The 23,708-nt window shown below is 35.4% G+C and overlaps 1 protein-coding gene across 2 annotated transcripts; it reads left to right on the top strand.

The window, feature by feature from the left end:
- The first annotated feature begins 3,014 nt into the window (after positions 1-3,014).
- On the top strand, positions 3,015-22,908 carry LOC133641375 (general transcription factor IIF subunit 2-like). Of its 2 annotated transcripts, XM_062035154.1 has the most exons (9): positions 3,015-3,167; positions 7,027-7,100; positions 7,195-7,219; positions 8,109-8,250; positions 16,594-16,653; positions 18,615-18,696; positions 18,982-19,081; positions 20,670-20,813; positions 22,568-22,908. In XM_062035154.1, exons 1-9 carry the CDS (start codon positions 3,102-3,104, stop codon positions 22,688-22,690), a joined length of 816 nt encoding a protein of 271 aa, XP_061891138.1. In that variant the 5' UTR covers positions 3,015-3,101; the 3' UTR covers positions 22,691-22,908. The 2 variants fall into 2 exon arrangements, with proteins under 2 accessions (XP_061891138.1, XP_061891139.1); XM_062035155.1 differs by lacking the exon at positions 16,594-16,653.
- The last annotated feature ends 800 nt before the right edge of the window (positions 22,909-23,708 follow it).

The raw sequence follows: 23,708 nt of genomic DNA, 5'->3' as shown, positions 1-23,708 counted from the left end.
TGTCAAGGCCACACAAGTGTTAAAAATAAATCATAGATCAATATTATTTTCACTTTCAACGCTCTCTTGATCAACTTCAGATCTATCCGTTTCCATCTAATTTTTGTTTTGTTTTATACCCTTTTTAAAAAAAACAACAACCTTTTTTCATTGCAAAAACACAAAATATTCAATATTTTTCCCCATAACATTTATATACAAAATTGAATATTTGAAGCCTTAAACAGGTCAATAACTCATAATAATGCTTTTGATTCATTAACAGTTAAAAACTCAGACTAAATGTGCCTAGGCCACACACAAAAGTGTTAAAAATAAATCATAGATCAATATAATTTTTACTTTCAACGCTTAATTGATCAACTTCAGATCTATCTGTTTCCATAGTTGTTTTTTTGTTTTATACCCTTTTTAGCCTGTTTTTTTCATTGCAAAAACAAAATATTCAATATTTTCCCCACAAATGTTTTTCCTAAATGGAATATTTGAAGCCTTAAACAGGTCAATAACTCATAATAATGCTTTTCATTCATTAACAGTTAAAAATTTAGACTAAATGTGCCTAGGCCACACACAAAAGTGTTAAAAATAAATCATAGATCAATATAATTTTTACTTTCAACGCTTAATTGATCAACTTCAGATCTATCTGTTTCCATAGTTATTTTTTTGTTTTATACCCTTTTTAGCCTGTTTTTTTCATTGTAAAAACAAAATATTCAATATTTTCCCCAAAAATGTTTTTCCAAAATGGAATATTTGAAGCCTTAATTAGGTCAATAACTCATAACAGTGCTTTTCATTCATTAACAGTTCAAACAAATCAGACTAAAGGTGTCAAGGCCACACACACGAGTTAAAAATAAATCATAGATCAATATTATTTTTACTTTCAACGCTCTCTTGATCAACTTCAGGGGCCGTACTTATCAAGCTTCTTAGAGTGCCATTTTACACTTAAGTCCTGAGAATTTGCGAAATTTAGTCCTACTCTCAAACTTAAGAATAAAAGCTTTTTATCAACGTTCTTAAGTCTAAGAATCACTCCTACTCTCCACGATATTTAAGAGACCTTCAGAGGTGTCTTAAGTGGTTAGGAGTTGCCAGCAGGGGATGGCACTGAGGCGAGAGAGACGTGCGCGAACGTTCAGGGAACGGAACAATGTTTTTTGTTTTTTTTTGATGACGAGCAGCTGATCAAACGGTATCGTTTAGACAGAGCGGATATTATTTTTGTCACAGATTTAATACTTTTCGATTCTTTGTTGATTTCTGCATGTGTCTGCAGTGGGCTAGTATATATAGAGCCACCCACACCAGTTTCAAATTAGTTGCCTAATTAATGAATTGGAAAGAAAATGTTATGACAGTAGCGTATGTGTGTGGCCGTGAGGTGAGTGACGTCAGTGAGTGTGTGGGCGAGAGAAGAGAGGGAGCGGTAGCGTGAGTGCCGGCGGGGACTAGTTTGTTTTGTATTATTTTGTAGTTTATTGTCAAAATATACACTCCCATTGTCCACTTAAATATTTCCAAGATATTTCTTTATTCTTAGACAACGGATTCCCTTCCGTGATTGGTCATTTCTATGGACACAGAAATGACGTCACCTAAAATTCCGTTTACGGCACATAGTAATGTCGTAATTCAGCTCTGAGTGTGACACTTAAGATTCAGTCCTACACTTCGCTGAAAGTGTGAGTAAGACGCTTGATAACTAACTTTTAAGTGCAGCTTTCAGCGAAGAATTTATTTACTCTTAAGTCAACTCTTAGCAGACTTCTTAGGAGTAATTCTAAGAAGCTTGATAAGTACGGCCCCAGATCTATCCGTCTTTGACAAGTTTCATTATATTTTTGAGCAATGACAGTTTTAAAGAAAGTTGTGTTATTAGAGTCAATATTGCAACTTTTCCTCGTTACATTTCACCTGTTTGTTTTTTTTTTGGTAATAGCATTTTTAGAATGTTCCGCGAGCCGTTAAAAAAATGAGCTGCAGACTGCAAATGGCCCCCGGGTCACATTTTGAACACCCCTGCTCTAGACAACAAAAATTGTGCATTCAATACAAAACAACCCTTTGAAATTTGGCTGATTTAAAAAATAAAAAGTTGTTTTTATAAACTATATATACATTTTTTTAATTCCGGCAATTATACTGCTGCATCAAAATGTTTTTAATCAATGTTTTGTCTTGTTTTATATCATGTGTAGTATTTTATTGTGTATACATGTTAAACTGAAAGTATTTTTTTCCCTATCAGGTAAATGAGACGATTTTTGGATCAGATCATTTAATAGTTAAAATGTGCTGTTGTGTGGTGCATTTTAGTTTTGTAAACATACTTTTCTTTTCTTTTTTTTTAGAATAAAGAAGATGTAATTTTTTTTTTTTTAGGAGAGACTGGGGCAAAACACATGTTTATGCAAATGTGAATGAGCCTTTTTAGTAATAATAGTCATAAAAAACTTTGTCTACTGAAGCTGTATGTTATCTCATTTGTTAAACCACAAAAAAAAACATTACTGAATGATGGTCGCACTTTCTTAGAAAAGGATTAATTTCACCTCCTGCCTAAAACACTTCATTTTTTAAATAATGCAAGAAACTGTTAGATGTATTGGTTTCAAAATAATGAAATAAGTTGCATAGCTCCTAGCTGCTTTTATGACAACTGGATTTTATAAAGCACTCTTCCCGATGTGATACTGAGTAAACTCAGTCTGATATCGGTGATACTGATACTTTGTGTGTCTGGTACATTTGACAAAGTAGTGTATTTCAAAACCACATCTGAATAAATCAATGCTATTTTGCCAATGTACTGTCATATTATACATAAGGTTGCATACATTAGATATATAGTACTTTATTAATAACTTTCCAGTGTGTTCCTGGTAATTGTATGCATAATCTAAAATCAGTAATGTGTTAAAAGTGTCGATATTTTGATTTGAGGTTCGATATGAGATCGTAAATATCTGGTATGGACGGTATCGACAACCCAGTATCGATCCGCGCAAGGCTCTGAAACTCACGCATGCGCTACTGCGCTCGCCACCTCGAACTACCAAATCTAGTTGAATTGAACAAAAATAACAACTATGTCGGAGAAAGGAGAAGTTGATTTAACTGGTGCCAAGCTAAACACGGGCGTGTGGCTGGTAAAGGTATGTGCACACTTACAACATTTGCGACAAACAGTAAATATGCTAAACCAGGCTAGCGTGGCTAGCAGGCCGCAGCTAATGGCTAACAGAATCAAATTAAGATTATCGGCTACATTTTAAGATTAAAGTGTAAATTATTCATATTTCTATACAAACACACACTAAAGGAGCCGTTCAGTGTTCCTTACCAAGACTAAAAACATCGATGTTTTAATATTGTGGGTGAGTTACGTAAATGCAGCTCATTGGATGAAAGTATTCTCCATATAAGGACATATTTATGTACTTTTCCGATATGTTTTGTTCTATAAACGCCACACCTATTCAATATTTGTCAAAATTAATTAGTATTTACTGGGGAAAAATAGCCAACTCACTGGAGGAAAAAAGGGACCCAATTTTTTTTTTATTTGTGTGAAATGAGTTGGGACAAGCGGTAGAAAATGGATGGATGGAGTTTTATACTACGCACACAAGTTGATCGGACGCAACTGGATTGTTCTTGTTTGTTTTAGAATGTTTCAGAGTTGCTTCTATTCAACCTTTCGCAGGTTTTGGAATAATACGAATTTATGGGAAACAAATTGTTTAATGTTTTTTTTGTGCAAAATACTTAACAGTATGAATAAATATGTTTTTAGGACATAGATAAAAATTGTTTGCGCTCCGCAAAATAAAAATAAAGATATTACTTTAACATAACTTCGCTTAGAATGGTATACATTTTAGGATTAGAGTGTATTTTATTCATATTTCTATATAAACGTACACTAAAGGAGCCGTTCAGTGTTCCTTACCAAGACTAAAAATGTAAAAAAAAAAAATTACATCTATGTTTTGGTGGTACTAATATTGTGGGAAAGTTACGTAAATGCAGCTCATTGGATGAAAGTATTCTCCATATATTTATGGACTTTTCTGAAATTTTTTGTTCTATAAAAGATGTGCCACACCAATTAAATATTTGTCAAAATGAGTTAGTATTTACTGGAAAAAAATAGCTAACTCATTGGAAGGAAAAAAGGGACCCAATTTTTGTTTCTCCTTTTTTATTTGTGTGAAATTAGTTTTTTGTTTTTTTGTGTGCAAAATACTTACAGTATGAATAAATATGTTTTTAAGTCTTAGATAGAAATCGTTCGCGCTCCACAGAATAAAAATAAAGGTCTTTCTTTAACATAACTTCACTTAGAACGGTATACATTTTAAGTTTAGAGTATATTTTATTCATCTTTCTATATAAACGCACACGAAAGGAGCCGTTCAGTGTTCCCTACCAAGACTAAAAACAAAGTAAAAAAATTACATCTGTTTTGGTGGTACTAATATTGTGGGAGAGTTACGTAAATGCAGCTCATTGGATGAAAGTATTCTCCATATATTTATGGACTTTTCCGAAATGTTTTGTTCTATAAAAGATGTGCCACACCAATTAAATATTTGTCAAAATGAGTTAGTATTTACTGGAAAAAATAGCTAACTCATTGGAGAAAAAAAGAGACCCAATTTTTGTTTCTCCTTTTTTATTTGTGTGAAATAAGTTTTATACTACGGACGCAACTGGATTGTTCTTGTTTGTTTAGAATGTTTCAGTGTTGCTTCTATTCAACCTTTTGCAGGTTTTGGAATAATACGAATTTATGGGAAACAAATTGTTTAATAATTTTTTTGTGTGTGTTTATAGGTCTTAAATAGAAATCGTTCGTGCTCAACAGAATAAATATAAACGTCTTTCTTTAACATAACTTCACTTAGAACGGTATAAATTTAATGTGCAGCTTTACTATGGAACACAGTTTCATCACGATGAGAACTACTTTCACAAAAAGAGAGGTGAGATACTTCTATTTTATTAATGACTGTCAGCGTTTATTTGGGCTTCATTTATGAAGTAAATCTCCACCCAAACTGTGTTGGTGATTGTCTTTATGCTATATTGTGGTAATATTTCATTTAATAGAAGCATAATGTCAGAAGTGAATACTTTCAGAAATTCTGTACCCAGAGTTAAAGCAAATATTGTTTGACCCTTTGCTGAGGTACTATATTACCTGTGAGACTCCTGTAGTGTCACTATGACTAAGTTTAGGCCAAAGTGGTCCAAATCAGATTTTTTTTATTTTTTAAAACCTGATTTTTTTCCAGCTGATTGTTTTGTTTACAAATAGAATCTGATCTTTATCAGACTCCAATGTAAACGCACAGGCCCCAAAGTGGCCTCGACGTCCCTTGCATTCGCAGTTCAATAATGTGAGAATGAAGGAAGTTGACCAGATTTGGTAAATTAACAAGGAAGTGTCTACTACACAAGTAAACATGGACCACCGCAGATCAGAGTATTTGTGCCGTGGCTGTTGGGTCCTTGTTCCTTACGTTCATTCTATTTTCAATTCTTAAACGTAAATCAAAAAACAAAATTAGGGCCGTTTTTCGATTTTTATTATATATGGCAGATTTTAAAACAAACAAAGGGTTGATTTTCATTCAAATATTGCCATAAAATTGGATTTTGTGCTGTTTTCCTTTTATGGATTTTTATTTTTCCAGATAAACACGAAAATCGAATATATGTGCATCCAAAATGCAAAAATGCGTGGCTATCTGTGTGATGACAGTTTTAGATTTTCCTTTGCGATTAGCATGTTTTAAGGATGACGCTAACATCAGCAGGAGTCCTGTTGTCGTTTTAAAAAAGTCTTATCAAATATTTGTCCAACTTTTGTTTCAGAAATGATGATTTCTGATTTGCATTTAAGAAATCGAATGAACGGAAGGTACACGGATCAATAGGACTCCTGCTGAACAAAGATGTAAGCGTTATGCTAAAAATTTAATCTGTCATCACACAGATAACCACGCAATTTTGCATTTTGGATGAAGATTTTTTAGATTTTTGTGTTTATCTGGAAAAATAAAAATCCATAAAAGTAAAACGGCACATAATCCAATTTTATGGCAATATTTTAATAAGAATCAACCCTTTTTTGTTTGTTTTAAAATCTGCCATATATATTACAAATCGAAAAACGGCCCTAACTTTATTTTTTGATATGCGTTTCAGAATTGGAAATAGAATGAACAGAAGGTACACGGACCCTGTTGTGTAGTGGAAGTAGGCAGATGATGGAAAACAACTACAGAAAGAAGAAGATAATTGAATCCACTATCTTCTTCTCCTTGGTGCACACCAATGACGTAGCTCGACCAAAGATGACGTAAAAGTTGCAATCAAGTCTCATTGCCGTTTAAACTGCAGTCACATTTGAAAAGATCTGACTCCAAACAGATTCGGACTACCTCCTGATCTGTGTCCAAAAAAATCTGATTTGGTGTAAAGCTAGACACATTATGTTTGTGTTAAACCATTTCGATACACAACTAGTGTTTTGATAACAAGACATAATCATACTAACAACCAAAGAGCAGAGTTGTTGAATGACACCTGCTACTACTAAGTTAGCATGTACCTCATTGAAGTGATAGCCACATGTAGCTTCCCTGTTGGACAAAAAACTTCTACGAAATTCTGAGGTAGTGACAGCAGCCAAGGCAAAACGAACCGATGCCAGAAAAGTCAATGAGCGATCAGTCACACTGGCATCCATTAGCTTAGTCCATATCAGCTGTTGTAGTTAGTCTGTAAGATATCAAAAAAGTCTATAACTCTCACTGTAATAATAAAAATACGGGACAAAGAGCGTCCCTTGACAACTCAATACGGAAGGCATAATTTTCTTACTTAATAAGAGACAATTCCGTTTTTCAAGGGACGGTTAGCAACCTTAACCGTAGGGGATCCAGGACCCAACGTAACCTTTGTCAACAAAATAATAAACCAACGCTCTGTGACTGCTTCCAGGTTCCTAAGTATCTTTCTCAACAATGGGCAAAAGCCACAGGAAGAGGCGACGTTGGGAAACTCAGAATATCAAAGTATGTGCAACCCCCCCCCCCCCAAAAAAAAGCACGAACGTGGTGGTAAGTGAACTGTCACACCGTCATCAACTAAGGTTTGTTTTCTTTTAAGGAAAGGAAACCAAGGAAAGCCAGAGGTAAGGGACTTTTTTTTTTTTGGTCAATGAATAACATTATGAGAGCTGCAGCGATTACTTGATTAGAAAAAAATTATGAGAGTCTGCAGTCGAATGCCGCAGACTCGTATAACTTTGTGTTTGACATATGTTATTAGCAAGCTAACATTAGCGTGCTAACTTTTTAAGCCAATTTTGCAGCCAAACACCTCAGAGTCATAGGACTTGGTACTTGACACATACTGTTAGCATTTTACTATGCTTACTTTTTTAGCCAATTACGCAGCAAAACCCCACAGTCATATAACTTGGTACTTGACACATGCTAGCTGTTAGCGCTAACTTTTTAAGGTAATTTTATATGTGCTTCAGTCATATGACCTGGTACTTGACACATTCTAACTCATAGCATGCTAACATTACAATTGACGTTTAGCTTATGCATTTGACATTCACATTGAATTTTTCCCAAAAATGCTTTTTCTACTTTTATCGTATAATTTTCTAATTTGCGATGTTTTTATTTTGTCTTCAGAATGTGTCGTGGGCCAATAAAAAACAATGGCCTGACATTTCCTTAAAAATATTGTGAAGAAACAACTTTAAGCCATGTCCAGCTGTTTACCCACTACCGGTAATCATGTTGAAATAACTTCAACTATGAATAAATATCAGCTCCAGATAACGGTCACAGGCCTCCTTGACTACTAATAATAAGGATCGGCCATGAAAAACCGTATCGGTCGATCTCTAATATGCACTGAAAGTTATGGCAAGCAGAAAAATTGTTTATTTCAACTATTTCCCCTAAAATGTGCATGGAGGCTAAAATTATTTTGTCTTAGCAGCACACATGAGAGATGACGAGACAGCAGGAAATGCATATTTGAACAAAGATGATACTTTACAGGTGTCTTTCACATTAAATGAAGAGTTGACCGTAATCGAGGGTCTGGAAGACAAGACGGTGTCTGCACCTCGGGATCACCCGCTAACCATGCAGACGGTGGGAGGTCAGACACTGGCGGTCTTCACCGAGGCATCATCAGCGGGTGAGCTTTAAGAGTCTTTGTTACCTGTCTGAAATTAGAGACACAAGATGTTATTCACTTTTTGCTCCGCAGCTTAGAGGTAAGTTGATACTGATTTGGTGGTTGGTGGAGGTGCCCGTGTGTGCAGCCTGTCCATACGTTGTTGTCTTACCTGCTTGTTCCTCTTCTTTGACATCTTCATGGTTTCTCCCAAAGTGTGCAATTCTTCAGTGTCACTATAAAAAAGTTCAATAAACTATTGTATTATTATATACAGTCGTGGTCAAATGTTTACATACACTTGTAAAGAACATGATGTCATGGTGGTCTTGACTTTACAATCATTTCTACAACTCTTATTTTTTTGTGATGTAGTGATTGGAGCACATACTTGTTGGTCACAAAAAACATTCATGAAGTTTGCTTCTTTTATGAATTTATTATGGGTCTACTGAAAATGTGAGGGTCAAAAGTATACATACAGCAATGTTAATATTTGCTTACATGTCCCTTGGCAAGTTGACCTGCAATAAGGCGCTTTTGGTAGCCATCCACAAGCTTCTGCTTGAATTTTTGACCACTCCTCTTGACAAAATTGGTACAGTTCAGCTAAATTTGTTGGTTTTCTGACATGGATTTGTTTCTTCAGCATTGTCCACACCTTTAAGTCAGGACTTTGGGAAGGCCATTCTAAAACCTTCATTCTAGCCTGATTTAGCCATTCCTTTACCACTTTTGAGGTGTGTTTGGGGTCATTGTCCTGTTGGAACACCCAACTGCGCTCAAGACCCAACCTCCGGGCTGATGACTTTAGCTTGTCCTGAAGAATTTGGAAGACATCCTCCTTTTTCATTGTCCCATTTACTCTCTGTAAAACCTAAAATCATCAGCCCGGAGGTTGGGTCTTGGGCACAGTTGGGTGTTCCAACAGGACAATGACCCCAAACACACCTCAAAGTGGTAAAGGAATGGCTAAATCAGGCTAGAATGAAGGTTTTTGAATGGCCTTCCCAAAGTCCTGACTTAAACGTGTGGACAATGCTGAAGAAACAAGTCCATGTCAGAAAAGCAACACATTTAGCTGAACTGCACCGATTTTGTCAAGAGGAGTGGTCAAAAATTCAAGCAGAAGTTTGTGGATGGCTACCAAAAGCGCCTTATTGCAGGTCAACTTGCCAAGGGACATGTAAGCAAATATTAACATTGCTGTATGTATACTTTTGACCCTCACATTTTCAGTAGAGCCATAATAAATTCATCAAAGAAGCAAACTTCATGAATGTTTTTTGTGAGCAACAAGTATGTGCTCCAATCACTACATCACAAAAAAATAAGAGTTGTAGAAATTATTGAAAACTCAAGAGAGCCATGACATGATGTTCTTTACAAGTGTATGTACACTTTTGACCATGTCTGTATATGCTATATGTAGCACACCACTAACGTTAACAAATGAGTCACAATTACACGCTCGACTATAAATAGTCAGTATTTTGTAGAAATGGTATTCTAGGCTCTCTGAACGGAGTCGTATCTTGAAGAGACGTTCCCGTCAAAGAGCCAAAGCCGTTCAAAACACTGACTCGTTATTTTATTTATACGCCAAAATTATCGCTCAATATTTTTTTTAAATGAAAAACAATAGAAAACCTAGCTTGAACACTTTGAGTATTTATTTCATGCGTTACAAGTGCTCAACATGCACGGAGAACATCAAGACGATATGAGAATTCCTCCCAAACGCGCCCCAGGATGCCGCGACCCACCGTGTTGATTGCTGCTGCTGTTCGCCATTTTGAGGGTAAATAAACACGTGGGTCTTGCTACAATTGAACGGCGCCGAAAGGATCACGTGACCACAACGGTGAAATTGTAACGCAACAAAACTTGGATAACTCCTGCTTTAGAAGTTAATAAATGTGTGCAGTGTTTCCCATAAACTGCCAAGATACCTGTGGCGGTGGGGGCGTGGCTATGGGCGTGGTCACCATGACATCATCGAGTAATTTGCATAATTTACTACAATGATTTGGTTTTCTCTAAAAAGGCTCAAAAAATGTATACTTACTAATTAATAACAGTTTTGTTTTAAACGTCCATCCATCCATCCATTTTACAATATAATTACAACACTTTATGTACATATTTATATACAGATTTGAACAATAAGTTATTCACTGAAATATATTTATTAATTGTGGTTCTTACAAAAAATATATCTTATAAAATATAAAAGCTAAAATGTCTCAAAGCTCTGCCCCTTTAATTAGTGCATACTAAATAATTTAACTTTAGCCTACTACTACAAGCATATTATTTACCAGCAACATAAAGTGAAACAGAGGCAGAGGTGTCCTGCCACAGTCAGTAACAAATAAACAGAAAACAGTAGTGGTGGTAGATAGACACAGAGCTTCATCAAACATCTGATCCACTGAACAAAGAGCTCCAAAAATCTTGAACTTTAGACTGCCATCAGTTTTACTCCCTACATTTAACCATGTGTTTCCTACTGCCTGCAGACTTTGCACCCTTTGTTATATACACATGTTGTGTTTCTAATATAAATACATTTAATAAAGTCAAATACAAATAAGGCAACAAGAGAAGTATCCTACACTTCTCTTTTGTAAAGTAAATCTGAACAGCCTATATGGGCATCTACATCAACTATATGATTTGCCATGAGAAGCTGGAGATGACAAAAAAAAAAAAAAAAAATGTTTTGATTTTTTTAATTTTTAATTTTTTTTTTTTGTGGCGGACGTAATTCTTTCGTGGCGGGCCGCCACAAATGAATGAATGTGTGGGAAACCCTGGTGTGATGATTTTGGTGTATTCTTTTTGAATCACCCTGTATATATATATTAGTATACTCAATTTTTGGGAAATATTGTAAAATATAATATAATTTCATCTGTTTTAAAGCAGCACTAAGTAACTTTTCAACCTTCATAAAAATATTTTCATAACTTTTGGGACGATACATGGACTTACAACTAGTTGAATGACACCTCTGCCATAGCCTAAGGCAGACCTGGGCAACTTAAGGCCCGGGGGCCACATGCGGCCCATTAAGCTTTTCAATCTGGCCCGTCGGACATTCCCCCCAAATTTTATTTAGATCTTTAAGATGGAAAGTGTAGCTGCCATTATGATGGGCAGTGATGTTTTCTAATTACCGTAAGTCTTCAACTATACAAAGTATTTCAATGGTTGTAATCTGCGCTTTTGCATGATATACTAGTTACTATGGTAATGTAATTAGTTACTATGGTCATCTAAGTCACAGCAGCTCAGACGAGACACCAAGCAGTGTGGGTGGGGAGCGTTTCCACAGAGTGTTTCCAGAGCGGCCAGCCTGAAATGTGGGTGTCAGGGACAGACGCGGAAATACATTTTTACAACAAAGTTCTAAAGCTTAGTGATATATCAGATTGTAGGTGGGTTTATTTTTTACCCCTCGCGTTCATATTTCGCTGTTTGTTGCATTTTTGTTTCGTTTCGCTTGATTGTAAAATATGTGGATGGAGAGGGGGTGTGACGTTAATATTTTGTCAATATTCAGTGTTTTATCCTTCATAGTTAATATTGTAAATCCCACATTCTTTATTTTCATGTACATTCTGGGTGTCTCATTCAGTAAAATAAATCAAAAATTCAATCCCATTTTTTAAGGCGGTCTGTCATAACGTTTTTAGCTTTCAATCAGACATTATTGTGAGGTTTTGTATTAGTGTTCCTAAAAATAGATATACCGGCCCCCAGACACATTTTTTTCTCAAAATTTGGCCCCCCGAGTCAAAATAATTGCCCAGGCCTGGACTAAGGGGTCTGTATCGCTCTCACTGGCACTTAGCGACTTTGAGGAAAAAAACTACAAATGTGCTGACTTGAGTTACGGCATGGGGTGTCCAAAGTGTGGCCCGGGGGCCATTTGCGGCCCGCAGCTAATTGTTTACCGGCCCGCCACACATTCTGCAAAAATTGCAAAATTGATAGTATTGCAAAAATTAAAAAAAACATTTACAAAAGTGGAATGAGGTGAAATCTAACGAGAAAAAGTTGCAATGTTGACACAAAGCTGCCATGCAGGCTGTTTTTTTTCTTTTGTTTTTCTTAATTTTTTATTTTTTTGCTATTGCTCCAAAAAAAAATACAAAAAATCTATGTTATAATGAATTATTGACCTATTGAAGGCTCCAATTACTTAAAAAATGTCACTTTAAAATGTTTTATGTGGAAAAAATATTGCGTATATTGTGTGGTTGCCATATAAAAACATCAACGTTTTCTTTGACAAAAGAGCATAAAAACAAACAAAACAATAGTTCAAACGTAAAATGGACAGATATATCTGAAGTTTGATCTCGTAACTTAAGTGTTGAAAGTAAAAAAAAACTAATAAAAATGTATCACTTTATGAGTGGGGGACCTTTTGGATCCCAAACATATTTAGTGGGATTTTATTAATATTTTCACTGATTTCTCAAAAATATTAAAGAATTGTCCTGCATTATTGATCTTTTAGAGCTCTAATTACTAAATACTGCATATTTTCAGTTTTGCTATAAAAAACAAAGTTGTCTTTGACAGAAAAGGCATAAAACCTTTTTTTTTAATTTTTACTTTTTTATCAACCTGAAGTTGATATGGAGATTTACTGTAAGCATTAAATTAAAAAAAAAAATAATAATTTGACTTATTTTGAACGTTTTAATGACAGAGACCCTTTATGGACCCCGGGAGCCCTAAAGGTTAAAAAAAAAAAAATCCATATATTTTGTTATGGTTTGAAAATGAAAAATATCAAAATGGCCCCCGCATGCTTAAATTTTTCCGTGTGCGGCCCTCAGTGGAAAAAGTTTGGACACCCCTGCTTTACGGCATGTCACCCCCCCCTTTCCCCACTCGTTAAAAAGACGGAAGTCGATGCGAACGCCTACGTGCAATTACTTCTATCATGACAGAAGCTAGAAAACATCCAAAGAAACGTTTCCAACGTTTTGAGGAAAAGAAATAGGGAGGCTACCCGGTTAAAATGACAGTCAAGGATCAGCATTGGCCCGGCTTTCACTCGCTGGCGTGAGCTCATAGACGGGGAGGGAATTTCAAGCATTGCTGCCTTGGCTGTGTTCCTGCTAAACTAGTAAGTGATGTCAATTTGTGTGGTAGCAATAAATAGCCACCAGCGTGATAGTTTACAGTTCTACACGGACACGACCAGCCATGCAACAAGGTAACAAAAGTACTGTCGAAAGAAAAAAAACATTGCGATAAGTGCAAAACGCAAATATAAAGTTTGAGTAAAATATGTAGCTTCCTACTGTGAAAGATCAGTAACACTGAATCATTGTGGCGTTATCATGTCAGTTTGACACTATACGCGCTAGTCATCATGGGACATTTGGTCTTCCTTCTGGCAAAACACTTCCGCTCTGGTCCACTGGCACCGCCAAAATCAACCAAAACTGAAAGTTCTTAAGCGGGGCTTTAATTGTAAACCTTGCATAATGTGTAATCTTATGCCCATGTTTTGACAGTGAACTTTCTCTCACATAATACGTTTTGTGGCACAATAAAAACTAAAAAATAACCTCCATGCAAATCAACTTTACTGTAAGATTTTTCCACGCAACAGCATTTTACCAATACAGGAAAAATATTGCCTATACAGAAAATACATCCGGAATACTGTGTAAAAAAACAAACATAATATTTAGCACCATATATGAACATGAATACAAATCCAATCCAATCCACTTTATTTATATAGCACATTTACACAACAAGAATGTTTCCAAAGTGCTGCACAGCCATGTTAAAAACAATATTAAAAACGATATTAAAAATAATATTAAAAACAATATTATGCTACACCAATGACTGAATAAAAACAAAGAATAAATGAATAGAAAACCAATACAGAGACAATATAAAAAATAAATATGATTAAAAACGATTTTAAAGGGTAAAACCAATTAAAACAGTAAAATAGACATCAAAATTTATAACCCTAACCCTAACCACACAGGACAACAGAGGACAGAAGACCACACAACTCACGTAGTGTTAAAAGCCAAAGAATAAAAGTGGGTCTTAAGACGAGACTTAAAACACTCCACTGTGGGAGCAGTTTGAACATGGAGGGGCAGAGTGTTCCAGAGTTTAGGGCCGACCACAGAGAAGGCCCTGTCTCCCCTGGTTTTAAGTCTCGTCCTGGGCACCACGAGCTGGAGCTGGCTGTCGGACCTCAGAGCGCGCGCAGGTGTGTAAATTTGGATGAGGTCCGAGATATACTGAGGTGCCAGTCCATGTAAAGCTTTAAAAACAAACAGCAAGGATTTAAAATCAATTCTAAAATGAACAGGGAGCCAGTGCAAACTCAGAAGAATTGGGGTTATATGCTCACGTTTCCTGGCCCCTGTTAAAAGTCGTGCTGCCGCGTTCTGGACTAACTGCAACCGGGAGAGAGCTTTTTGGCTAATTCCAGCATAAAACATTGCATTACCCTGGTTGAAATGTGTACAGCTAAACTAGGCGACTTAACAAAACAATGAACCAAAAGTGCATCCAAATGTTGCTACGTTTCTTTTGACTCTCTGGATTTTTCAGTCGGTGTGACTGCAGTCCAGTCCTGTGACTTACAAACAGCTCCCTAACAAACGGCTCATGACTACGAATCGGTTCTTGTCAATCCCTTGAAAGAGCTTTTTCACTCGATTCGTTCACAAACATCACATCTCTAAAATGTTGTCATTTTTTTACACAATTAGTAGTCTATTATAAACTTTGAGTATGGGACTGCATTGGACCCAAAGCCTTGCAGAAAGGTACTCCAGAAACTGCACACTGTTTGAGATTCTTTAATTTCAGCATTACATTTTTTGTTCGCTTGAGAGTTTTTTTGGCAGTTGTCAATTTCTAAGACACGCTTCTGTTGCTGCTGTTACGTAAATTATTATATTTTAGTCTGCTGGGTAAAATCACGTTTATTTTATGACTTATTTTTATACAGACCAATAAGCACTACCGGTACTAATTACAAAAATAATAAGTTACATTGTTTCCCATAGAGCGGCAATATATTTGTGACAGGGGGGCGGTTTCAATATGACATTGTATAATCATTTTATTTTTATTTTTTTAAACGCTAAAAAATGTTGTACATATTATATTGCATACATGATTATACATATACAATGTTGCATTGTAGTTTGGCAGATATGTTTACATTTAAAGATGAAAAAACTTGAGGTTGTTTATTGCTAGTCTCCACAATAAAGTTACTGTAAAACTAAGCACACCTAGAAAAAAACATTAAAATTCATATGAAGTGCACATACATGTAAGAATCACGTTAAATCAACAATACAGTTTGGTATAAACTGAAAAAACCCCAATACAACTTACAAGATAAATGTTGGCTAGCTTAATGCTAACATACAATGGACGAGCCCATTGACAGGCTAACGAAAATTAGCATTGGGATGTTTTTAACTTATGCAAAGGCTTAACAAATATTATTTAACGGAACACAGTTAACATAAAACTACAAACATTTCTACTAATGGACATATATTCACCAAACTCTGAGGAAGCTAACATTGATGCTAACTTTGTATTTTCTATTTTTAAAAACGAATAATGGAGTCAATGTTTTGTGTAGCATGATTGCCGGGAAATGGCAGCACTTAAAACACCTGGACGGTGAAGTGTTACCTTCCTGTATCACAAAATGCTAAACAAATTAATAAATACATGTTTATTTCCCAAAATCAGACACACTGGCCCCATTTAGAACACTGTACTTCTACTATGGAGTAAACCAAATCAATACTTATTAATAATGTTATTGCTAATTTGCAATAGCATCACACATGCATGGTTGTTGTGTTTCTTTGAAATAAAGTGTGTGTGTGTGCGTGTGCGCACACTGGTGTTTCTTGCTATGGGTGCTGGTGAGCTTGCAATCGTGCATTTATGAATCATGTTCGTGTAAAATGTAGAAAACTGGCATGACGCCAGCTGAGATTATTAAAAAAATACTGTTAGTGGAAGTCTATTTTAATACACCTTGATTAGACTTTACTATTGTTATGTGTGTTTGCATGTATTGTAATTTTAGCGTATTTCTGCAGAATATGAATTTGTGGTGTGTGAGGGTTTGTGTGCTTGTGAGAGCATGCTTGCTTTGCTGCCGTGTTCGCTGGTGTGCTCAGCAGAGGTGACTTTTATTTGGCGTGCAACTAAACCCTGGGTGTGGCTCTGATTGTTCGATCCCCTCCTTTATCCATTTCCCCTGCCCATATATATCCATATATTTTTATTTTACCATCCCTCCCTCCCTTCCCCCCCCTGTAGGCCAATCAGAAGAGAGATCTGATGGTGGCAGCTCAGGTTCGGGGGCAGGGGCTGGTCCAGGTGAGTTCACCATTTTTGCCAGCGGGTGATTCAGCTGCATCGCCGAAAATCACACAATCAAATGAGTGTCATCTGTGAATTATTAGTGTTGTGTTGTTTGTTGCCCAGAACGTTGGCATTAACCTTCGTGTAAAGCCTGAAGCAACAAACATTTCTGTGCAAAGTTTCAAGACACCCTACATGGATCACTCGGGTTACTAAAGTCACATTTTGGGCCCAAGAATGTCTATATTTATTACTACAGTCGTCTCTCACCACACCACACCTCAAATATTGCGGTAAATGCTACGTATTTTGTACTTAATTAAGTGTTAATTGAAGTCTTACTTATTATGTCGATAAAGACAGTCACCCAGCACGAGTTAAAGGTGAACAATGCTAACAACAAGGCGGCTAATCTTAGCGCTATCTTTACCACGACAATCAAGTTGACCAGGTTTTTGCCAAACAACTTATTCCCGTGGTTTCAGCACATGGAAGCCCAGTTCTAACTCAGAGGAATTACCCAAGTTGTGATGCCGTATTTCCAGGTAGTGGTTGTGTTGTGGTGGCCGGGTGACAACTATAGCAATTACGCTTGGAGAATCCTCCAGGCTACCAGTGGGTACTGTAATCTACAGTAGAACACACTCAAAGCTAATACATCAGGTGTGTGTGAAGGTGACTATATATCCTTTTTTAATGTTTAAAGGGCTATAATTATGTTTAAAAGCTTATTTAGAAGGTTATAAACGTTATATATGTTTTTATATGCTCTAACAATGAAAATATTTGATTTATTAATAATAATTCTACTTCGCGGATTACCATGGTCTGGCCTGGAACCAATTAACCGCGATGAACGAGGGATGACTATATTCAAAGATTGCACATAGTTGTGTATACTGTAATTACTCAGACATACATACAGCAGCTGTATAGAAGATACATATCGATGTATAGAAAATATATATATTGATGTATTTAGAAATATATATAGATGTATATAGAAGATATATATATTGACGTATATAGAAAATACACTTTGATGTATATAGAAGAAACACTTTGATATATATATATATAGGATATATATATATATATACATATTGATGTATAGAAGATATATATTGATGTATAGAAAATGCATATAAATATATAGAAGATACATATTTATGTAAATAGGATATATATTGATGAATATATATTGATGTATAGAAGATATAGATGTATGGAATATACACATTGATGAATATATACATTGATGTATAGAAGATACTTATTGATGAATACATATATTGATGTATAGAAGATACAGATTGATGAATACATATATTGATGTATAGAAGATACATATTGATGAATATATATATTGATGTATAGAAGATACATATTGATGAATACATATATTGATGTATAGAAGATACATGTTGATGAATATATATATTGATGTATAGAAGATACATATTGATGAATGCATATATTGATGTATAGAAGATACATGTTGATGAATATATATATTGATGTACAGAAGATACATATTGATGAATACATATATTGATGTATAGACGATACATATTGATGAATATATATATTGATGTATAGGAGATGTATGTAAGTTCAAGCTGAGTAACATTGACCCTGGTCCAAACATTTCATATTTAGTGAAATATAGTTTGACTGTGTACACTGATGATGGACATACAATATATACAGTACTATCATTAGCTTGTGACCAGCAAGTGTGTGGGAGGAACTTGATGTTATCCACGTTGTATTCAATCGGACTACAATAGAATGAAAAAATACATGACTCTTACCCCACGAACAAGAAAGGAAGAAGCAATGACTTTACTAAGATATTCAATAATGCCAATAATATAATTTACCAAGGTTTTTTTTACACACATATCTGTCTTAAACGTCATTTTATAGCAATTTGAGAGTTAGGACTTAAGTTGTGATTCTGTTTTTATTCGCAGATAAAATAGCTTTGGAGGGAGTGGTGGTGCAGAGAGCAGAGTGCAGGCCTGCTGTTAGCGAAAGTTATATGAAGCTAAAGAGGTGAGTTGTTTGTCTTGTCCCTAACTATTTATTCAAAAGTACCACTGATAGTCACACACACACACACACGAGGTGTGGTGAAATTACTCTCTGCATTTGACCCATCCCCTGGGAAGTGAGGGGAGCAGTGAGCAGCAGCGGTGGCCGCGCTCGGGAATCATTTTGGTGATTTAACCCCCGCCCCCAATTCCAACCCTTGATGTTTATGTCTACAGCAGGGATAATGTCATGTAAACGTGCATGTAGTATTTTAAATGGAAGAAATATGTTGTGATTGTATTCCAGGTTACAAATTGAAGAGTCCTCCAAGCCCATCCGGCTGTCGCAGCAGTTGGCCAAAGCAGTCACCAACAACTACAAACCTGTGGCTAACCATGCTTACAACGTAAGAACATATTAATATTCTCACTGCACACGTCATGAACCATGCAAGAAAGGGTGTTGGAATACCATGTCCCATCCATTAAATACGCGTGGTGGTCAAGCTAGCTGTTCCCAATGGGTTCTAGGCGCCTTTTAGCCTTTCTAGAAGAAAAAAGGCCCTACGCTTGTGTTGTTTTCGGCTTTACGAATCATTCACATCAGGAAAAAGGATAAGCGTTTCTTCAGAGTTCTTGGAGGGGTAATCAAAAAGGCGGAAGGGTGCAAGATTTTACGAAACGTTGAGGAGAAAAGCATGCAGCTCACACTCCAGTCCAAGGGAGCAGAGTCGGAGAATGCACAAGTTTGCAGTGATCACTTCATTAACACTTTGTTTGATTTACTTTTAACGTTTTCTATTTCACATCTAAGTATTATCTTGGTATTATTTGTATTTCTTAAACACGTTTGCTACGAATGTTTCGAAAAGCACCAACTCGGTGAGTCGAAATAAAATAAATAAAATGTGAGCAAAACCTTATAGAGTTAAGTTTTACCCAAAGACAACAATCATGAATGAATCTTTCAGCACATACACAATGTTGACATCTCTAGTTATTTTTTGATAAACACCCATAAATTAATCTTTCAGCACATACACGATGTTGACATCTATATTTTGATAAACAATCATAAATTAATCTTTCAGCACATACACAATGTTGACATTTATATTTATATTTTGATAAAGTCGGGGAAAAACACACTACTCGTACACAGCACGTGCAACAACAACAACAACAAACATGGCAGTAGACGTGAAGTTAAATCATGAAATGCTACGTTACCCGAACAAAAACTATGCATATTTATCGGGGAGAGTCTCAATACCAATGTCCTTGACCCAGCCACACACAAATAAGTTGTGGACCTCCATGCTTTTCCAAGTTTTCATCTGTTTAGTCGTGTAGAATGATGTCTGGAGCACATATGTTAGATTTTTTTTTTTTGCCTGTATCTGCTTTTTGCAGGAAGATTTAAGCCTATTTTGTGCTGTAGTTTGCATGCTGCTTGCTGTACAGCAGCCATCTTGGTTCCGGGAAGAAATCACGTGACGAAATACAAACAACCGCCCAATGCTACTTTAGGAACTGTGCCAGTCCTTGACTCAGTACTTTAAAAAAGGAAAATATACACATTTTGTCCAAAAACGATGCCATTTTATCCGTATGGAATTTTCTGAAATGTATGTTGAAAAGCATATTCATTTAAATACTTCAATCATGTAATTAAAAGGAATCACCTAAGTAATATATTCCACAGTATGAAATACAATCCACAACAAATTATCACGACAAAACCAGCAGTAATGACAGAGAATGTGCACAACAATTGAAGTCAGGGGTGTCCAAAGTACTGCCTGCAGCAGTCCCACATATTCTAAAAATACTATTACTAAGAAAATAGAAGTAAAGCAGCTAGGTCGATACTACTCTCATACTAAATAACATCACATGGTACTACTAGGTACTGAATGTGGGCTGTGGCCGCATATTTTTAAGAAGTATGAATGTTGCCAACCTTTATGTGAAGTTATCTGCTTTGTGTGTTAGATGGAGTACGAGAGGAAAAAGAAGGAGGAGGGCAAGCGAGCGAGAGCTGACAAACAACACGTGTTGGACATGTTGTTTTCTGCTTTTGAGAAGCACCAGTACTACAACATCAAAGACTTGGTGGACATCACCAAACAACCTGTGGTAAGACAAACAACCGCTAACATTATCATGGACCAGGGGAATTCATGTTTTATTTCATGATTTATAAGAATATTATGTGCATTTAAAGTCTTTACAAGCCCTCAACACACTTCCTATGCTCTTTAAACACTTCACACACTACGTTATTTTAACATGAAAACTTAAATCTCAATGTACTCTGTGGTACTTTAAAATCAGTATACTCAGTGGGACTTTAAAATCAATGTACTCAATGGTACTTTAAAATCAATTTACTCAAAGGTAACTTTAAAATCAGTGTACTCAAAGGTAACTTTAAAATCAGTGTACTCAATGGTGCTTCAAAATCAATGTCGTTAATGGTACACGATCATGAAAATATTGTTAGTATTTATCATAAAGGATTACATAAATGAATGTATTTAAGTATTAAAATACACTTTATAAATGAGTGTATTTAAGTATTACAATACAACTTGATAAAAGAGTGTATTTAAGTATTAAATTCAACTTGATAAATGAGTGTAAGTATTAAAATTCACCTTGATAAATGAGGGTCTCTAAGTATTACAATATAACTTTATAAATGAGTGTATTTAAGTATTAAATTCAACTTGATAAATGAGTGTAAGTATTACAATTCAACTTGATAAATGAGTGTATGTAAAGATTACAATTCAACTTGATAAATGAGGGTCTCTAAGTATTACAATACAACTTGATAAATGAGTGTATTTAAGTATTACAATACAACTTGATAAATGAGTGTAAGTAAGTATTACAATGCAAGTTGATAAATGAGCATCTGTAAGTATTACAATACAACTTGATAAATGAGTGTATTTAAGTATTACAATACAAATTGATAAATGAGTGTATTAAAGTATTACAATGCAACTTGATAAATGAGTGTAAGTAAGTATTACAATGCAAGTTGATAAATGAGCATCTGTAAGTATTACAATTCAACTTGATAAATGAGGGTCTCTAAGTATTACAATACAACTTGATAAATGAGTGTATTTAAGTATTACAATACAACTTGATAAATGAGTGTATGTAAGTATTACAATACAACTTGATAAATGAGTGTATGTACGTATTACAATACAACTTGATAAAAGTGTATGTAAGTATTACAATACAACTTGATTACTGAGTGTATGTAAGTATTACAATACAACTTGATAACTGAGTGTATGTAAGTATTACCATACAACTTGATAAATGAGTGTATATAAGTATTACAATACAACTTGATAACTGAGTGTATGTAAGTATTACAATACAACTTGATAAATGAGTGTATGTAAGTATTACAATACAACTTGATAACTGAGTGTATGTAAGTATTACCATACAACTTCATAAATGAGTGTATATAAGTATTACAATACAACTTGATAACTGAGTGTATGTAAGTATTACAATACAACTTGATAAATGAGTGTATGTAAGTATTACAATACAACTTGATAAATGAGTGTATGTAAGTATTACATTACAACTTACTGCCATGACTGAATGGTTTGAGATGCACAGTCAACTTTATAAATATTGTTCCATGTTTACCTTCATCATCGCCCTAGCAACTGATGAAAGTAAATTAAGTAAGTTCATGAGGTGACTTTTCCAAGACCAAAACACGTTTTGTCAGTCAACTGAAAAAGTTATTGACTTGATAGGTCGAGTGTTGAGTAAATATGGACTTTTCCTACAAGTCTGCAATGATCTTGACTTAGTTGCGTCAAGATGTGAATATTTTCTTGTCACAGATTTATTTAAAGGAGATTCTGCGTGACATTGGCATCTACAACGTGAAGGGAACACATAAGAACACCTGGGAGCTCAAGCCTGAGTATCGACATTACCAAGGTGAGGAAAAGACAGATGATTAAAGAAGACTTTACAACATTAAACATCTCATCAGGTTTTGACTTTACTGGACAAGCTGCTTTTTCTTTGGGCCTTTTTTTGCATTCTTCTCAAGTGTGACCGCCAATCAATCAGATTGTAACATGTTGACATCCAATAATTCATGCATCAGGACCAATAAATGTTTAGTCTGCTGCTGTTTTTCAGCTTTTTATTCCATGTTTTCAACCATTGCTGAAATGTCAGAATAAATCAATACATTTTGTTTTCACTTTATGAAACATAAACATAAACAAACCTCACTTTGGGATTTGCTGCCATTTTTGCTGGGCTGAATTCAAAACGTTTTCTATGTACACACGTCTTATTTCTCCAAGTATAGTGGATCAATGAGTTGCTATTGTACAGGTGGGCCTTAGGTGAGGGTTCAGATCTTCAACATGGTAGTCAAACATTCAGTCAAACAGTCTACAAATTAATACTGTGGTAACTCTTTCCTGACTACCATTTTTACACATGAAAAAATGTAAAAAACTAAAATGTTAAAAGTAAAAATCAAGCAAATTAAATATTTCTAAAATAATGAGACAGCACCACGACCTAAAATTCTTCCTTACAGAGCGGTGTATAGAGAGGGTAAGTAACTAACGGAGAGGCGCCATGTTTGCTACCAACTTGGTACTATTATTTCTAAATACAAAAAATAATCCCACGTTAATTAAAATGCAAAGTAAAGCCAATTTAATAGAAATATTATTTGTTACAACATTACGCCCCCCCATCCCCCCGCACGGTGCGCCCCCTCCCTTCCCGTATCATGACTCTTACCACATCAAAAAATCAACACAAGATGTCAAAACGGCCAAAACTGTCAGGTGCCCAGGGAAGAAAAAAATATAGAAAAGAAGAGGAGGACAAACGAGAAAAAGACAGAGGTAGCAGGTAGGTAACGTTAGCCTACATGAAATTATTTGTCTGTTACAGAATGTGATAGTAACCTGGCTTTTTAGCATTAAGCTAATGTTACATGATTCGGCAATT

The sequence above is a fragment of the Entelurus aequoreus genome, linkage group LG02 (assembly GCF_033978785.1).
Source record: "Entelurus aequoreus isolate RoL-2023_Sb linkage group LG02, RoL_Eaeq_v1.1, whole genome shotgun sequence".
In the NCBI taxonomy this organism is placed as follows: Eukaryota; Metazoa; Chordata; class Actinopteri; order Syngnathiformes; family Syngnathidae; genus Entelurus; species Entelurus aequoreus.
This window is presented reverse-complemented; position numbering and strand designations above follow the sequence as displayed.